Source organism: the organism of the source record quoted next, unplaced genomic scaffold (assembly GCF_019419815.1).
Source record: "Pyrus x bretschneideri cultivar Hongxiangsu unplaced genomic scaffold, Pyrus_bretschneideri_v1 Contig48, whole genome shotgun sequence".
Lineage (NCBI taxonomy): Eukaryota > Viridiplantae > Streptophyta > Magnoliopsida > Rosales > Rosaceae > Pyrus > Pyrus x bretschneideri.
Genome location: NW_025999785.1, coordinates 1,137,095 through 1,155,758, shown reverse-complemented (window position 1 = coordinate 1,155,758; position 18,664 = coordinate 1,137,095). Strand labels below are relative to the sequence as shown.

General features: G+C 38.2%; 3 protein-coding genes across 7 annotated transcripts; 2 read left to right on the top strand and 1 right to left on the bottom strand.

Moving 5' to 3' along the window:
• On the bottom strand, window positions 1-4,085 carry LOC103954381. 3 transcript variants are annotated; one of them, XM_048568572.1, is made up of 2 exons: window positions 3,659-4,085; window positions 1-2,660 (listed from the first exon to the last, which is right to left on the bottom strand). In XM_048568572.1, the coding sequence occupies exon 2, from the start codon at window positions 2,459-2,461 to the stop codon at window positions 212-214; it is 2,250 nt and encodes a 749-aa protein (XP_048424529.1). In that variant the 5' UTR covers window positions 2,462-2,660; window positions 3,659-4,085; the 3' UTR covers window positions 1-211. The 3 variants fall into 3 exon arrangements, with proteins under 3 accessions (XP_048424529.1, XP_009364473.2, XP_009364472.2); XM_009366198.3 differs by having other exon boundaries at window positions 1-2,650; XM_009366197.3 differs by having other exon boundaries at window positions 1-2,580.
• A 2,721-nt stretch (window positions 4,086-6,806) lies between these two features.
• On the top strand, window positions 6,807-12,050 carry LOC103954380 (myosin-binding protein 1). The gene is made up of 4 exons (XM_009366196.2): window positions 6,807-7,152; window positions 7,985-9,208; window positions 9,391-10,974; window positions 11,364-12,050. The coding sequence occupies exons 2-3, from the start codon at window positions 8,131-8,133 to the stop codon at window positions 10,950-10,952; spliced, it is 2,640 nt and encodes an 879-aa protein (XP_009364471.2). The 5' UTR covers window positions 6,807-7,152; window positions 7,985-8,130; the 3' UTR covers window positions 10,953-10,974; window positions 11,364-12,050.
• A 979-nt stretch (window positions 12,051-13,029) lies between these two features.
• LOC103954378 (phosphoribosylaminoimidazole carboxylase, chloroplastic) lies at window positions 13,030-17,942 on the top strand. 3 transcript variants are annotated; one of them, XM_009366193.3, is made up of 16 exons: window positions 13,030-13,501; window positions 13,613-13,828; window positions 13,927-14,038; window positions 14,290-14,352; window positions 14,471-14,609; window positions 14,697-14,752; window positions 14,894-14,967; window positions 15,105-15,252; window positions 15,386-15,559; window positions 15,712-15,799; window positions 15,887-16,003; window positions 16,437-16,534; window positions 16,636-16,753; window positions 16,843-16,937; window positions 17,129-17,235; window positions 17,327-17,942. In XM_009366193.3, exons 1-16 carry the CDS (start codon window positions 13,269-13,271, stop codon window positions 17,418-17,420), a joined length of 1,932 nt encoding a protein of 643 aa, XP_009364468.2. In that variant the 5' UTR covers window positions 13,030-13,268; the 3' UTR covers window positions 17,421-17,942. The 3 variants fall into 3 exon arrangements, with proteins under 3 accessions (XP_009364468.2, XP_048424548.1, XP_009364469.2); XM_048568591.1 differs by lacking the exon at window positions 13,030-13,501 and having other exon boundaries at window positions 13,644-13,828; window positions 13,923-14,038; XM_009366194.2 differs by lacking the exons at window positions 13,030-13,501; window positions 13,613-13,828 and having other exon boundaries at window positions 13,960-14,038; window positions 14,487-14,609.
• Window positions 17,943-18,664: the final 722 nt, after the last annotated feature.

Here is an 18,664-nt window from a genome sequence, read left to right as displayed (position 1 = left end):
TCACCATCAACGTTGAAAATTATTGGTGCTAATAACATTCATATTATGACAGCATATCCATATAATCACCACAAAATACACCATTGACTAACTAATTACCGATCTAACTAACAAAGACTACATAAATAATCAAAAAGCAAAGATTCCTTTGCACAAACGAGGGGCGTACTCAGATTGTATGGCAGCAGCAACTAATCTCCAAGTACACAATCTAGATGGGGGCCGCACAAGTCGTCCTAAAGTGGCCGGTTTGATTGCACCGACTACAATGCACCACTCGCTTCACACGGCCACGGTCTTCTGCTCGAACACGCTTCTTTCTTGGTCGTCCCGGTGGGCGGAGGGACTTAGGTGGATTGATTAGAACATCAGCAACCATGCTCCCATTTGGATCTCCCTCAGATAACTCCTTCCAGAGGGACTTGTCTGGAATAGGATGTATTGTTTGTGAGTATGTCTTCCGATAGGTGGTGACCGTGAAGCAGCTCTCTGTAAATCGGTTGACTTGCTGCCTGCACGATTTAAGTGCTGCAACGGCATGTGCACATGGCAAACCATAAAGCTGCCAGCCCCGACAAAGGCAGCAACGGTTTCGAATGTCCACTATGTTCGTCCCTTCATGGGATATAACTTCAAATTCAGCCTCATTAGCACGGAGGACCTGATAAGTGCGTGCACGCTCTTCAGCCTCCAAAACATGCCTCTCTGCACTGGGCACAAGAATCGATGTCCACTGCATACTGATCTCTCGACGCTCATTGAACCAAGTCATCAGCTGCCTTCTGACGTATTCCATCATCTGAATGATTGGAAGCCCCGACGCCTCCAATATCCAAGCATTTAGAGATTCAACTATGTTAGCTGTCAAATGCCCAAACCTTGTTCCCTCAAAATAAGCAGTAGCCCACAAGCGAGGTGGAATTCGCCTAATCCAAAATGCAGCATCTTGTGATATCTCTTCAATCTCCAAAATTTTTGCTTCAAATTCTATAACAGTGAGAACTTGAGCAGCCTCCCATAAAAGATTAACAAGCATTGTATTGTTAAACTCTTTGCGGAAGCTATCACTCAAGTGACGCATGCAAAATCCATGAAAAGCAGTGGGAAAGTTTGCTTCAACTCCATCTACAATGCCCTTCTGCCTGTCTGACAAAATTGTAAGCCTAGGCATATTTTCTGTATTAATCTCAAGCAGATTATGAAGTTCAGAAAGAAACCACATCCAGTTATCATCATTCTCCTCATCAACAACCCCAAATGCCAGAGGAAAGAGAGCACCATCACCATCAAAACCGGTCGCAAGAAGCAAAGTTCCCAGATACTTACTTTTCAAATATGTCCTATCAAGTCCAAGGAGGGGCCGACAAGCATTCAGGAAACCATAAATTGATGCCTGATATGATATGAAGAGGCGTTGGAAGCTGTTATCATTCACGCATGCATAGACGGATGCAATACTCCCTGGGTTTGTCCGTTTAAGCTGTTCACAATATTGTGGAAGTAAGCGATACCCTTCTTCAAAGGAACCACGCATTGCAGCCATGATACGCTCCTTGCCTCGCCAAGCTTGCTTGTATGATAAGGTGATACCATGAACTCGGTGAATCTCCTCCAGTATCTCCTTTGGCTTGTAATTAGGGTTCTCTCTAAGCCGTTGCTCCACAGAATTTGCAACCCATTGAACTGAGGCTTGCTGATGGCCAAGATGAGAAATTCCTCCACATGTATGATTATCAATGATGGTCCTGATTGTGAAAGTTGGAACTCCAGGAAGCTTTGCAGCATGAATACGCCATGGGCATCCCTCAGTGGCACATTTGGCAGTGAAGCGAGTCTTGTCAGATTTAATAGTCTGCATTTCAAAGTGTAAAGCAATAGCAGTATCCCTTAGCGCCCTCCGGCAGCTCTTGACATCAGGGAACTCTTGCCCCACTGACAATTCATAATTGGGATTTACATGCGCCATACGGGCCTGAATCACAGGACTGGGGCTGAGTGCAAAATCAGATTCCTGGATACTCAAACCATGGGCAGATTCTATCCCCATTTCATTATTTTGAACCATAGATAGTTCCATGTTTTCATCAAGTTCTTGGCCCTCTGAGACGGCCAGTTCATTGTTCTCTAAGACCATACTATGGTTCTGAGTAGGAAGAGCCATTTCATGGTCATCATGATTAGGTTTCTGATCTACACCTAACTCGTTATCATGCCCATAGCTGTGACCATCATCCCCTTCGTGGTCATGGCTCGGTCCTAAACCCAATTCATGATCAGCATGCCCTAAACCCACGTCATGGTCATGGGCCTGTCCCAAACCCAAATGATGCTCACTAGACTGTCCCAACTGAAAATCATGATTTTGCCCAAGGCCTACGTTATGATTGTGGCCCAGTACTTGCTGATTCTGCCCAAGCGCTAAGTTGTGACTTTGCCCAAGCATCAAATCGTGGTTAGCCATCAAAGAAGTCAAACCCGCTGTATTAAGTATAACAAAGACGGCAATCGCTCCACAGTCTCCCAAAGAAACAACCAATTGATAGTTGGAAGCACTGCCTTTCAAACTGTACTAAAGCATGTCTACAAAGCAATATAGCTACGATCAGTAAAGAATCACATGCCTCTATCACATCAAGCATCAACTCTGAATCTGCACACATCTCCATACACAAGAAAATAATACATAAAATATGGAAAATATGAAAAACACACTTAGCAAGACAAACAGTCTAGCAATTTCTACACATGCTTTCACTTCTCAAATCTGCATGCCTCCAAAGCAAGCAACAGCTACAAACAAATGCCTAAGGGCTAAACCGTGATCAGAAGCAATGCAATTGAAAAGACAAAGAAAGTAGAAAAAATTTATACATTAGTGCACCAATGTGTCATAATAATACCATAAAATATATATATACACACAACCCAAGCCAGATTCATGAACACAACATACCAGACTGAACAACGCACCTTTCAGCTGCTTATATCAAATTTACATCAAACCAAAAATTGCTACGGCATTTTACCCCGACACATTTAAAACATACAACCGTGGCTATTGGAGATCTAAACCAGTCAAACAAACCAAGTATCTCATCTGCTTCTGCTGAGAACAGTATAAAAACAAATGAAATCGAAAAGTCTAACGAAGCCTTTCACATTCTAAATCCCTTACAGCACAAGTGTCACTCGGGTGTCTCACCTATACCCCGGACATTATATAAACCAAGCTTGCATTCTTCAAACCGAAACATAAAATAATCAAAAAATCTATAATTGAACTCCCCCTTGCTTTGAAACACTTTCCCAGCCACCAAGCAAGAGCACTCTAATTCAGTAACTCTTACTTCATACAAGAACAGTAACCACAGAATCAACATATTTATCTCATTCACAAATCATCATGGACATTGAAGCCAAAGCAATAATCTTTCAACAAGACCAATCGTTAATCCCAAATTAACAGCAAAACAAGCTAATTTAACACAAAATAACACAACCATTAAAATGCCACTCAAGAAATAAACGATCATATTCATTAAACTTTCAAATATTAATCAACTTTCAAAAATTAAAATAAACTCCAAACAACACAGACCCATCAAAGAAAGCCCACAGAATAAAAGCTCTCAACAGTGTAAATCAAGTAAAAAGGTACCTGAAATTATCGAAACCCTAGCTCCAGCCAATTAAATTCACAAGCTCATCTTCAAAATCGATCAAATCAACAAAAAGACGAACTGGGTTTTACTCAAAACACCAAGAATCGAAATCCCGAAGCTACAGAAGGCGATCCAACTCGAAAGTCGAGGTCTTGGAATTGCAGGAAGAAGAGAAACAGAGAGTGCAGAAGAAAAAAGGGGCAAAAAACAACGACAATTTGAAAAGACGGAGCGGAAGGAAATTGGCGGGTAAATTGTGGAGAAAATCGTGAAGGGCAAGAAGGAGAGGAAGAGAGATTGGGAATTACAGGGGCAGAAGAGGCAGTGTATGTTTAGGATTGAGAAGGGAAATACAGGTATGAGGGGCTTTGAGAAAAAAGGGGGTATTTAGGTCAAAGAAATTGGGAATGGTTTTTTCGAATTCCTGTTTTGCCCTACTTGGTTTATATTGGCTTTGCCTTACATGGAATGGCAAAAGGCGCACACACGACAAAAGTAAAGTAGTTGTGGCCTAGTGGACTCGTGATACAAATTTGCAGGAAGAACACGTACTCAATATAAACACCTAAAAACATCATTGATATGATTTATCAAATCACATGTATGGCCAGATAAATTTGTACATGTGTCGCACCATTCAGTACTGGTATTTCTCTTTACTTGTTAGTACGAGATCTTATGTTTGAATTTTATGGATGACGAATTCGGTAACAAATTAGGTTGCATATTGTGTGGTTTAGCCGACTTCCTCTCACCTTAACGTAAAAGATAAATTTTTTTTGGTGGTGAAATAAATCGGCACACTCATTTTTACCTTTTAGACACTTTTTAAGTTTTGATCATCGGGTCGAATAAACTAAACATGATCAAAAGACAGAAATTGATAAATAAATAAAAAATGTAACATATAAAAATAAGTATGTGAATAGTATTGTTCTAAAAATCACCGCTTAACGCCGCCTAAGCTCTAAGCGGCTAGCCACCATCCCGATTAACGTCTAGGCTTTTGAAAATTAAGAAAGAGTGCCTTGACTTGCTGAGGCGCCCGCCTAGACCACTTATGCACCCGCCTAAGTTGCAACTCACTTAGGCAAAAAAAAAAAAACCTTCATTTTACATTTTATTTTTTTCAATAAATTGTAAGAGACTTGTTGAATACTTAAATGAGCACACATTATATGTTTGTTCCCCATGTTTTCATTATGTTCCAATATTTCATAATATATGTGTCCTTCTATTTTGTAGTTTATGATGAAATTATATATATTTTAAGTATAAACATACACTTATTTACATGAAATATAATGGATTTAGTTAAATCTACGTAGTCCGCCTAGGCGCCCACTTAGATCTTGCCTAGGCGCTAAGCCCCAACTTGCCGCCCGACTAACGTCTAACGTCTTTTAGAACCTTGGTGAATAGCACCACTCTTTTTTCCGTCTCAAATCAAATTGGTCTTTAAACTTCTTAAAAAATTGGAGCATTGATCTTTGTATTTTGATAAGTTTGAAGAATATAAATGTCAAATGGTTCGTAATAACGTCATTGTAGGCGAGAATACATCACTAGAAACATGAGTATTTTTCCAAGATGCAGCTTCTCTCTCAATCTTATTTACGTTTGTAATGATTATGCAGTTCATTTCTAATCCTTCCTATGGTTTTGAGATGCATTCCTCTATCCGCTACTTCTTGTTCTTCTTGTTGGTTGAGCTTGAAGCACTTTTTCTGCATACAACAGTTTCACTATAATTTGGCATCTTCATTTGCACGCTAAATCTTCCCCTGAAACCATTTGAATGTGCATTTTGTACATTTTAAATAAGCACTTATAAACGAAACTTGAAATTGTTTTGGATTATAGAAGTGTTTTCTCGAGAAATTTTAGATATTTATTACAATTTCAACATGTTTCTTCTAGCAAAACAGTTTGTGAACAAAAATGTTTCTTTAAAAAACAATTCCCAACAAGTATTAACAAAACTATTTCGTACCAAAACATAACACTCAATTTCTTCCTCCAAAATCCCTTAAAAGTTAAAACATAAAAGAGAAAATTGTAGCAATGGTTCTCAACTTTAAACCAATTGGAGCAATGATCCTTCAACTTTAACCCAATTATAGCAATGGTCCATCAACTAAAAATTTATGACTATTTGTCCCTTAAACTCATCAAAACGTGTAGTTATGGTCATTTTCGTCAACTCCATTAAGACTTTCGTAAAAAAACGAGTCATGTTTGAAGAATCATTTCTGCAATTGGGTTAAAATTCAGGAACCATTGCTCCAGTTGAATTAAAGTTGAGGGACTATTTCTCCAATTAGGATAAAGTTGAAATACCATTTATACAATTTTTCATTTAATTTTCAATATTTGCCTCTTGATTCAGCCTCATGTGAGTGGCACATAGCTCATTGTGATAAAAGTTTTAACGGAGTTGATAAAAAGGATCATAGCTGCATGTTTTGGGGAGTTAAATGATCAATGATCATGAATTTTAAGTTTAGGGATCATACCCACAATTTTCTCAACATAAAAATTGTCTAACCAATCTAATTTTATGTGCTAACCGAACTAAGCAGCCTTGTACATGTAGAAGACCCACCCATTAAGTGGCAGTACTGTACGGGCCCACTCTGATACCATGTAGAATTATTAGAGAGATGGGTCATACGGCTCACTTCCAAGAATACCAATATTGTTCTCAACTTGGTAATTACCAAGTGCACAATCCTTTAGGTATGAAGTTTTATCACAAAAAGTCTCGATATTAATTGGAGTGAGATTAGGGTATTTAAACTCTTTGTTTGTCATTGATACGATCGATGTAGGACATTTTAACCCTACAAAATTTCAATCCGTGGCCTCAATTCTTGCTACAATTCTGGTTTTCCAATTTTACTGATTTTATCCCCTCCAATTTTTTCCTGACAATGCTGCTCTTATCACATTTTTTATACAACATGTGTTGATGGACCCATCTTTATTAAAAAAACTGATACAAATGTGATTTAAAAAAAAAAAAATATATATATATATAATAAGAGTAGCTTTGCGCATCTTCTCTAATCCACGTTTTCTTCTCTTCTAAGAAATTTTTTTTCTCCCGGGAATCTTTGCTGTTCATATTTTTTTTTGGTGGGAAAATCCTGGCTGTTGATCCAACAGCCTATCAAATCTTGTTTTTTCTTTTTTATAGTGGGCACTTTCGGTACTGTGTCGTTTTCTGCTTTATCTGCAGCCGACTTTTTGGAGTCTGTCAGTCGGCTCTTATTTCAACTCCCAACTTTTGAATTCTATCAATGTGAGACGGCAACGTGCGTCCTCTGATGTTGTAAAGCTTCAATCTTTCGGTTGGTCTTTCGTTGTTGTCTGTCTCTCGGAAACTCTCCCACGAAACCCATTTACTCGTTTGTTGTTTTTGTTTTTGTCATTCGTTCTGAAAAATTCACTCATTCCACTTCTTTCTTTGGCTCCACCACATGAACAGGTCAGTTTCTAATTTCGTAGTTATCTGATCCCGTTTGCTACATTGATATATGTCGTTATTTGATCGTCATGTCGTAAATATTTAAATCTGTATATTATTTGATTTTGATCATGACTAATTGCGATTTGATTTCTGATCATTTTAGTCAACTTTTCGAATTGTAAATGATATGATCTGAAATTTTTGTTGCTGATTGAATTGGGTTTTGGTTAAATATTGATTCTTTATGTGAATCGAGTTTCTGTTGTGTAAAGTCAAGTCTGCTTAATTAGATTGAATCAGGCTGTTAAACCTTCTGATGGGGTATTGGTGTTTCAAGTGTTGAAATTTAATTTCTAATTTTATTTTTTTTTAATTTCTTAGAATCTTTGTTTTTGGTAAAATTGTATCTGCAATTTTGGATATTGGTTGTTTCAGATTTTTTGTTTGATCTTCTGGGATTAATTGGTTACTATCTGTTGCTATGAATTTGTGCTTTTTAAGGCGTTGACCCTCAAAGGTTTCTGGTTTTGATGGAAATTTAAGCTTTGGATTAAGTGGGTTTTGATCCTGTTGAGAAATAAGATTTGGGGTCATTAGCATTGGTTTAATCTGCATTTGATTGATTCTTTCGCTTTCTGGTTTTCGATGAGAAAGGGGGTTTTCTGTGAGAAATGAGGTTGCGTTTCATAGGAATGTTTTGTCTATGCATGTCACTTACTTGCCTTTTCTGTTTTCGGGTTAAGATGTTTCCTTTTCAGAATTATTTTCGATCAATGTAAATTTCGGGATCATTTTGTTATGTTTAGATTGTTCTGTGGTGCTCTCTCAGCTAACGGAAGTTGTAATGCAGGCCTAGATTCCGGTGTTAAGTAAGCTGTTTCGTTGATTGTTCTGAATCTCCCGTATCTTCCTTGTCTGCTGCAAGAAACGTTACTGAATTTCACCTTGGATTACTGATTCACATTTGAAGCACTGGAGTGTTTCCTATTCGAGCACATGGCTGCCTCGGGGACTTCATCTGCATTGTCGCAGAAAGCCCCCCAGGATTGGTCTAAAGCTTTGGTATATGCTTTTTTTGAATGGCTGCTAATTTTTGTGCTGTTTGTTGACGCCATATTCTCATACATAATTACGAAGTTTGCTTATTACTGTGGATTGCAAGCGCCTTGCCTGCTGTGTTCAAGAATTGACCATGTTTTGGGCAAGGAAAAACTTGGTTATCATTGGGACCTGTTCTGCGGCAATCATAAGTCAGAGATTTCTTCGTTAGTTCTTTGCCGTGCTCACAATAAACTTGTAGATGTTCATGGAATGTGTGAGAGTTGCCTCTTCTCATTTGCAACAATTAATAGATCCAATGCTGAGACATACAGATTACTGGTGGGTAAGTTGGGGGACGATCCTAAATTTGATGTCGATCAGGACCCAATACTCCGGGGTCATAATCCTTGCTCTTCAAGCAGAACGTTTTGTTCTTGTTGCAATCAGCCGTGGATTTCTCGGGGGGATTCTCAAAAGTTGATTCAGAAAAAGATTTTAGAATCTGAGGCTGAACTTGATATGCCCGTCTCTCATGTTATTGAACGTAATCATAAAGAACTGAGGAAACAAGATGAACCATCTATGTCAGTGAGAACCACTCATATTCGAGACAGCGGGCTTCACCCTTTATCTCATGTTGGATATACCGAGCTCAAGGTTAATTCTGATACTGAATCGGAAGTTCATTATTCTGATGATGATGATGATGCAAGTGCTTTGATTCCTGAAAGCCACGATTGCAAGAAAGATTTATCTCAATATGTTGAGCCTCGCGTTATTGCTCCAGCTTCGAGAGATCCAGCATCTGCTCCTGAGCCTCCAGTTTTGGTGTCAGAGGTACAAGTTGATCTTATGTCACATGATAGTACATCTGTAGCATCTACTTTAGCTATTTCCAATGGACTGGAGGAACTTAACTGGCAACAAGTTGAGAGCAAGGCTGATGTCCCTGCGTCAACTGGACCCGTTGTTGACAGTCCCACTCCATCATCAAATGCAATGAAACCCCCAATTGAAGTGTCAAAACAAAGAAGTGAGTTCGAACTTTTTTCAGTTTCCTCTGTTCCGCATTGTCTTGATTTCGTTAATTTTTTCCTCTTTGAATTCAACATCTTATTGCTTCTTGTATGAAATGCTTGTGCATTAAGCACCCATTGTTTACTGCAGTAAGTTAACTTCACAATCATCAATCTTGTCTGTGGTGGTTTCTCTCAGGTGATGTTACTGGAACTCGTGAAATTGATCAAACATCTGTGGTGGAATCTGGGGAATTGTGCAAGGAAGAAGTCAGGCCACGTACAACATCTGAAACAGGTGTGGAAACAAACCCCGTTTCAAGCAACGCTGATGTGCAAGTAACCAATGTTCTAGATCTTGGTGATGCTTATAAGCTTGTTGTTGTTAGTAAAGGAAAGCATTTGTCTGGTGGGGTTGCAGAAAAATGGATTGGGAAGGACTCTTCAAAAGCTAGCGAAGATTTGAAGCTCTTGCTGTCACAATTGTCTGCTAATCGAGGGCTTGAGCAATCAACAAGCACAATGAGTCCGAGATTGTCTGCAAATGGTGGAAGGGCAATGAGTCCGAGATTGTCTGCAAACAGTGGAAGTGTAATGAGTCCGAGATTGTCTGCAAATAGTGGTGATTTGAAAGCTTCCGATACTTCCAATTCTTTTGGAATGCAGATACTTAGCAAGAGGATCTCACTTGAAAGAAATGAGTCTGGGCTGTCTCTAGACGGGAGCGTTGTCAGTGAAATTGAGGGTGAGAGTATTGCTGATCGATTAAAGCGGCAGGTTGAGCATGACAAGAAAATTATGAGCGCTTTGTATAAGGAGTTGGAGGAAGAAAGAAATGCTTCTGCAATTGCTTCAGATCAAGCAATGGCGATGATTACAAGACTGCAAGAGGAGAAAGCAGCGCTCCATATGGAAGCACTCCAGCAGCTAAGAATGATAGAAGAGCAAGCCGAGTATGATAATGAAGCGCTGCAAAAGACAGAAGACCTTCTTGTCGAGAAAGAGAAGGAGATACAAGATCTAGAAGCGGAACTGGAATTGTATAGGATTAAGTATCCCAATGAATCGATGCTCGCTAATCTAGCAGAGACAACTGGTGATATTCAGGCAAGGGATATTGGGGTCGATCATTCCGAATCAAGCAACATGGAACACAGTTCAAGTGTACATAAACACGTGGATTATGGAAAGCCTCATACGCACAGCAAAGTTGAAGGAGCCGCGACGACTTTTAGTGATGAGGATGGTGGTAGTGTAAAAACTTCACTTTTGGATTTCGAAGATGAGAAGAAACAAATCTTACAATATCTAGAGATTTTAGAGAAGTCACTTTCTTTGTTCTCTACCAATGGGGTAAACTCGGATTCGTCCGAAGGTGATTGTTCTGAAAATGGAGGCTCCCAAGAAGCTGTTGCAAAACGAGAGAATGACCTGCCAGTGCAACATGAAGTGTCTGTATCATCGTCGGGACATACTGCACTTGAAAACCCTCTGTCAAATGGCAAGGGACAGTGTGAATTTCATAGCAGCGGGCCAAACTCTGCAGATCTCTGTCAAGTGACAGATTTAGCTTCTCTCCGGGTCCTGAGTTCCAATGTGCTTAAGAGGTTGAAGACACTCGAGGCGGACCGAGAGTTTCTTGAACACACGATTAACTCGCTTAGATACGGTGAGGAGGGACTGACGTTCATTCAAGATATAGCTTCTTACCTGGGGGAATTACGAAAAATCGGGATAAGAAGAGATCAAACATCAGCTTGAGTCTGTAGCGCCATAACAAAAGGTGAGTACCTTATTCAAACATCGTAGGGCTTGTTTAGTGCTTTTAAAATGACTGAAAGCGTTTTTAGAGAAAATGTTTATGGGTTCCAAAAACACTTGAAGGAATTACTTCAAGTGCTTTTTTCAAGATTCACTTGCATTTTTACGAAAACATTTTCACCAAAAACGTTTTTAGCTATTTTAAAAGCACGTCCTAGTCTTGCCTGCGTATCTTATATCTCTTCCGAGTACATAGCTAGGTCTGTTAATAGCTGTTTCGTTTCAATTTACAGAATCACGAGGATAGTAGAAACATAATGCATGGATAACACAAGTATTGCGTTACGTTCGTCTCGAATAAATTTAGAAAGTTTTTCCCTTTTCCCTAATATGTACATTGTTCTATGTCAGGTGGCGTGTTTAAAGGACATGATCTTCGAGAAATCAGAAGGTGGCTAGTAGTTTTCACTCCTCTGTTTGTCTAGTCTTTGGAGTGAATAAATCGAAGAACAATCGAGGGACAAAAGAAACGGGAGAAGCACAAAATAAATCACTACCCTCGAAGATTTGGCATATCAGGTGTACAGTAATATAGTTTTTTTTCCTCTCTACAGTCGGCAAAAAGAATATGATAGGAGTTGAGTCCCTCCCTTAATACTATACAGTTGGTCGTTTTTCTCCCTTTCCCCACCATTTGTGGATAGATTTTTCTGTGTGCCGGAAATGAGTTGGTACACCAAGTATAATAATACAATTAGTTGGAAATTAAAAAAAAAAAATTATATATATATAATTTTTTTTTACAATTGGTTTACTGAACATGTTCCCGGCACACTAAAACATTTCTCATTTTGGGTCTGACATATTTCACATTTTACCTTGGAAATATGTAGTTTTGGTGAGCTTTTCATTTTAAATTTTATTATTTTTACTAATTAGAGTTTGAGTGGGTTTATTTTATTTTTCTTCTTTTTGTTTTTTGGTTTTTATTTTTTTCACCTTTTTTTGGTTTTATATGGAGTGGATGAGTAATTTAAATGTAAAACGGTTGATTCTTGTGTGTAAAACTGTGAAGTATCAATAAAAAGATTGATGTCATTTCGTTTTGTGCAAACCTCTTAGTTTATTTTTTTCATATTCATCTTCATCTTCATGTAGGGAGGGGGGCGAGTCTTGATGTAACGTTGAAGTTGCTCATTTGTAATCAAAAGGTCAAGGTTCGGGCTTTGAAAATAGTCTCTTTGCACACCAAATATAAGACTAAGTACGATAGATGTTCATCGCAAAGTTGGGAGTCTTGTTGACTTCAATTTGCCATTTTATTCATCTTCATATAAAATTTTCATTTAAAGTCTATCCGGAGTCAATAGAAGTCAACTTAAATTAATAAAATTCACACCGAGAATCAATTAAATTTTTTTTTTTAACAAACGATAGTATCGTTGCTAAAGGGGTTGAGGAATTAAATTTTAATTGAATATGGATAATACTTGGCTGCTTTCTTGGAAATAATGTATTAGAATAAGGAACTTTGTATGGTATAATAGGCCCTTCAACTTTTAAAATACATAAACAACCATGTCATATAATTTGCGAAATATAATTTAAATTAACAATCTCCTGTCATTATTCTTTAAGTTAAAAAGGATGATATGATTTACAAAATATAATTTTAAATTGACCGTTGCATTACCTTTCAAGTAAAAGTCCTAGAGGTGGGGTCGCACTTTACCACCTTATGACTCGATTACGTAACCGTAATCAAAATATGAGAAATTAGATTGATGATGAATTGAAACAAAGAGAAGTCAGAATCAGATTCCTGTTCAAGTTGTTTACTTAAATGTTTAGGAATCGGAATAGGAATGAAACTGAATTCATATAAATTGTTTACTAATTCAGCTGAATCGAAATACATATCAATATGATTACTAAATTGCCCTTGTTTATTTTATTTTATCTTATATTTATGTTTAAAAAACATTTTTATTAGATATTTTTATTTATTTAATTAAAGTAAAGAGTTAAAATATGCCTTATTGATTCATTGTGAATAAATTAGATTATAATCTAATTAAAGGTAAAAAACCTAGCCACCTTCATCTTCCTACCCGCAGAAGAGAGAACCCAGAAACCTTCAGAGCCGTCAAGACCTTCCTACCCCGCAGAAGGGAGAAGTGGTTAGTGCTCTAATTTTCAAGATTCTTTTATTCGTAGGGGCAAACAGAGAGTAGTTGTAGTGGGTATTCATCCCTAATTTGGAGGGAGCAAGAACGAGAAAGCGCCGCCGTGGGGCTTCGGTTTACTCCCTCTAAAATGCTTCAGCAGAGCTCTAGCTGCTGTGACTCCCTCTTCGCGTCGCCGGATTTCGAGTTTAGGCCGTGTTTGGCCTCGACGAAAACCAAAAACGCATTCTCCTGCTCCATGGAAAAGCACAAGCTGCTTTTCACTTCTGCTTCTTCTTCTCTCTCGCTCAAGCAGCGCTTCCAAACGAAGCGCAATCCGGTCCTTGCCTGCCGAGCATCACGTGACCCTCAAGTGACTTCTGGGTAAATGTTCGTTTCCCGGAATTCGTTTCAAGTTATGTAAAGCAACGATTTTTAAGTAAATTGGAAGAGTGTTCGAATAAATGTGTAGAATTTGCTTTTTTTGTTGTGCAGGAAAGATGATGCAGCGTTCCATGGCGTTGCGGATGTGATTGTTGGTGTTCTTGGAGGAGGCCAACTGGGTCGGATGCTCTGCCAAGCAGCTTCGCAAATGGCGATTAAAGTGATGGTATTGGACCCACAAGAGAACTGCCCGGCTAGTGAGATTGCCCATCATCATATGGTTGGAAGCTTCGATGATAGTGCAACGGTCCAGGAATTCGCAAAGAGGTGAAGATTTTATGTTCTTGTAATCCAATTTTATGTTTTTCTATTTTGTGTAGTTGGAAATGTTATGTATGGAGGGTAATCGTAATCGTGGTAGTTAGGTGTGGAGTGCTGACTGTGGAAATTGAGCATGTGGATGTGGAGACTTTGGAGAAGCTTGAGCAGCAAGGAGTGGATTGCCAACCCAAAGCCTCTACAATCAGAATAATTCAGGTTTGTGTATTCCTTTCGAGATCGCTTTTTAATTTTTATTACCCCGTCAGTGCATGTGAAAGTTAGTATGCTACAAACATTCATCCATTTGGACAGATTGTTTTATGTACAGAGTTTCATTCGTCCCAAGGAACATTCACATTGTAGGCATAAAATTTTACCCTTGTATTGACGTGTTGCGACATTCCATGTATCACTGCATTGTTCTTGTGTAGTGTGTTAAGTATTGGCTCGTGTTTTGAATGTAACAGGATAAGTATCTCCAAAAGGTTCATTTTTTGAAGCATGATATTCCCCTTCCTGAATTCATGCAGGTTTGTTACTCATTTCTCCATCTGATTGAAGTATTAGCATAAGTGATTTTTGTAAATTTGCTTTCTATTAGAGAGCGCAAGATTATATATTATTTACTGTAAAATGTGGCTAAGGCAGATAGATGATCTTGAAGGTGCCAAGAGAGCAGGGGACCTCTTTGGCTATCCTCTTATGATAAAAAGTAAAAGGTTAGCTTACGATGGACGTGGAAATGCTGTTGCTAAGAGTAAGGATGAGCTTTCGTCTGCTGTGACTGGTAATATGTTCATCAAAACGGATTGTGATTGAAGTTGATTCAACTAGTTAAGCCTATGCAGTTTTTATAGTTCGAACTTTGTTGCAGCTCTTGGAGGGTTTGATCGTGGCTTGTATGTTGAGAAATGGGCCCCATTTGTAAAGGTTGGTCTCTAGATGTTACTTTGAGACAATGAGCATTGTTTGATGATTTACATTACCACATATTAATCCCCAACAAAACACAAATGCTTCTGAGTGAGTTCATAAGAAACTTCCCTTACATTTTTGGCAATGTAACTGCAGGAGCTGGCTGTTATTGTCGCAAGAGGAAGAGACAATTCTATCGCGTGCTACCCTGTTGTTGAAACAATACACAAGTAAGCTGCAGATTAAATTTTGAATTGTCTGTCACCAGCCAATCTTTGATCTTAATTTTCTCATATCTGTTTATTTAGACGATAATATCCACATAACGCCGGATGAGTTCATGCATGTTTGGGGATCATTTCTGCAGGGAAAACATTTGTCACATTGTAAAGGCACCTGCTAACATGTCATGGAAGATCAGAAAGCTGGCCACTGATATTGCAACCAGAGCTGTTCGTTCATTAGAAGGTGCTGGTGTCTTTGCAGTTGAGTTGTTTTTAACAAAGGATGATCAGGTAACAATTCTACCTCTTTTAACAACTTTTTGTTATGGTTATTTATTCGTGATCGATTGGTTGACGTATTTTAGTTCTCTTTTAAAAGTCTGCTGCATTTAACTAAGTTGTGAATGTACTTGCTTCTTGTCAGATTTTGCTAAATGAAGTAGCTCCTAGACCTCACAATAGTGGTCATCACACAATAGAGTCTTGCCACACTTCACAGTATGAACAGCATTTGAGGGCTGTTGTTGGTCTTCCACTTGGTGATCCATCGATGAAAACTCCAGCTGCGATTATGTACAATTTACTTGGTGAAGATGAGGTGAGATTCAATTCATTACTGTGGTGATCACCATCTGTCAGCATTTATCTTCTGATTTTAGTTCTAAAAAAGGTATAGTTTTCACTATGCTCGTGGAAGATAAATCACTTAATCAAATGCTGATGGCTGTCATGCCTCTTTTATGTTTTCAGGGGGAACCTGGTTTCCTTCTAGCTCAGCAGCTGATTGGAAGGGCATTGCATATTCCAGGGGCCACTGTTCATTGGTATGATAAGCCAGGTTAGATTCTGCTTATGTTCATATTACAACATCTTGCTTATTTCTGAGTCATACTCAAGAATCACCTATATTTTTATGATGTGGCAGAAATGCGGAAGCAGCGGAAGATGGGTCATATCACCATTGTTGGACCTTCCCTGGGCAATGTCGAAAAGCTTCTAGAGTCGATGCTAAATGAAGAAAGATTCGATAGGCAGTCTGCAGGTAGTTGTAGTAGGGTGGTTTCACATGATTATTCTGAGGTTGCAGGTCCTATATGGTTATATGGTTATACGTATTAACCTTAGCTGGCTTCACTATTATATGTACCAGTAAATTTCATAAATTACGAATCATTGTTGTGGAAAATTTACTGTAAAATTGGAAGAGTACAAGGGGAATGAAAATGGTTGAATTTTGTTAAGAAGTCTGGGGAAAGAAAGGCAAGTCAACCATGCTATCAACAATATTAACCTTTTATATCTTGTGGTGATTCCCTTCCTTTCCTTGTGCCTGTAGCTGCACCCCTTCATAAACCAAACTGCATAGGTTCCATTTTCATTTCATTGTACTGTAATGGTCTTAGCAATTTTTTAATCAGAATAAACTTTTTTAATCTTCCAATCACCTTCATTTTGCTTCTTTTTTACAAATGCAGTCATACCGCGTGTTGGTATCATAATGGGCTCTGATTCAGATCTTCCTGTTATGAAAGATGCTGCAAAGATTTTGAATATGTTTGAAGTACCTAATGAGGTTTGCTTTTCACATGTTACTGTTCGCTGTCAATTGATCACCTGTTTGTTGTGAGCTATGCCTTTTGGTACCATATGATGTTAATGTGATATAATTTCCAGGTGAGAATAGTTTCAGCACATCGAACTCCTGAATTGATGTATTCTTATGCCTTGTCTGCTCGGGAGAGAGGCATTCAGGTCATCATTGCTGGTGCTGGTGGTGCAGCTCACTTGCCAGGTGAGTCATATAAACTATGCTTCAAACAAATTTGTCTAGTGCAGCATACATTATATGGGGTTAACTGAACTGCTGCTTGAGTTTTGCAGGCATGGTGGCTGCCCTCACTCCTTTGCCCGTTATTGGTGTCCCTGTGCGTGCTTCTACATTGGATGGAATCGATTCTCTTTTATCCATTGTGCAGGTACATATTATTTCAGATTGTTCTGCTTTTTTCCCTATAAACTTATGCTTTGTTCCATTTTTCTTTTCATTGCTGCAATTTTCTATACTCTGTTTGACAAGAATAGTATGTGGGGTTGGTTCTATTGTTGGTACTAGTGAGTTTTTACGACTTATCAGGAAAGTTATTTTGTATCTGTGTACGTATTGCAGATGCCGAGAGGGGTCCCAGTTGCAACAGTAGCTGTAAACAACGCCACCAATGCTGGTTTGCTGGCAGTTAGGATATTGGGTGTTTGTGATGCTGATCTAGTATCAAGGTTTGGTTCTTTCACTTAATTACGTCTTGGTTTAAATTTTTTGTATTCGGTTGCCCGCATTTTCTAACGAGGTAATTGAACTTGAGTGCAGAATGACCCAGTATCAAGAAGACACAAGGGACGAAGTTTTGACGAAGGCAGAGAAACTACAGAGAGATGGTTGGGAGTCTTATTTGAATCCTTGAAGTCGGAGAAACTACAAATATCTGTTGAATTTTTGCAGTTTCATTCTCTTGAAGTCGGAGTTTCCGGAATATGCTATTAAACATGGTATCTGGTTGAATTCCAACAAAGAGATGTGCAAAAGAGTATCTGACAGCTTATCGAGTCGCAGAAAAATGAACAGAAGGATGTTTTTGGAAAAATGTGGAATGATTTTGCTTACGAACATCAGTTGACATTGTTCGGATTGAGGTCAAATCGGGGAAGAAGTACGAGGAAAAGACGACTCCGGCAGGGCGCAGATGAGGCCTTCTATTTATGTTTGTAACAGTATAAGATATGTGTACCTTCTAATTTTGATCAGTCTTCATCTTGTGACGAAAAGGGATAGTTTTGTATTTTTCGTAACTTCTGTTTTGATTTTTGAAATTGTTTGGGTGCGTTTTCCTTTAATTTACATTTGGGATTTTTAAACAATGTCATATGAACTTAAACACCTTTTCAATTTGACATATGAAATAAAATTTTAAGCGATTTGTCATTGATTTTTTGAAATCATCAATTCGTTATCTCATCCTAACTTCATTAAGTTTTCCATTCAAAATAGATCATGACTTGTATTCAGCGTTATTTTGGGTACTTTGGCACCTATTACTCCGTTAATAAGTTCATATTTAATTTGTCATATCATTCAATGAAACCTTAATTTCGTTAAATTCTCCCTAGAAACTATAGAATTTGAAGGAAATCAATTGAAAATGTTGTTAACTTTAAGCAATATTTTCTCATTACTTAGTACCTTTGATTTTGGACGTGATCAAGCAATGGACTAATATTTTTGATAGGGTAGCAATGAAATTGTCTAGGTTTTTTTTATGGACATGATTAACCGTGTTGAATTCTCAAATCTTGCAATTAGTGAGTCTAATGTACTTTTTAAGTAGTTTATCATAAGTTTTTTAACCGAACACCATGTTTTAACTAGCCAAAATTTAAGAGTTTGTACTAAAAAGAAGAAAAAATACTAGTGAAAAGGAGACCAAAAATCCGAAATGACTCTGAACACAAGTTATGTATGAGATTCTCATATTTCGTAGAAACGCAGTCCAAGTTGTACAGTTCATACGAAACTGTTTCCTTACTGCAGCTGTGTTTAGGAACATTGGAAATTACAGAAATGTTGGAGAAAGTTGCCAAATGCCCTCATCAATACCTCAAGGTAGTAGAAATACTAGGGGCACTGTGCTCGTCCGTATGTTTCTGGTCA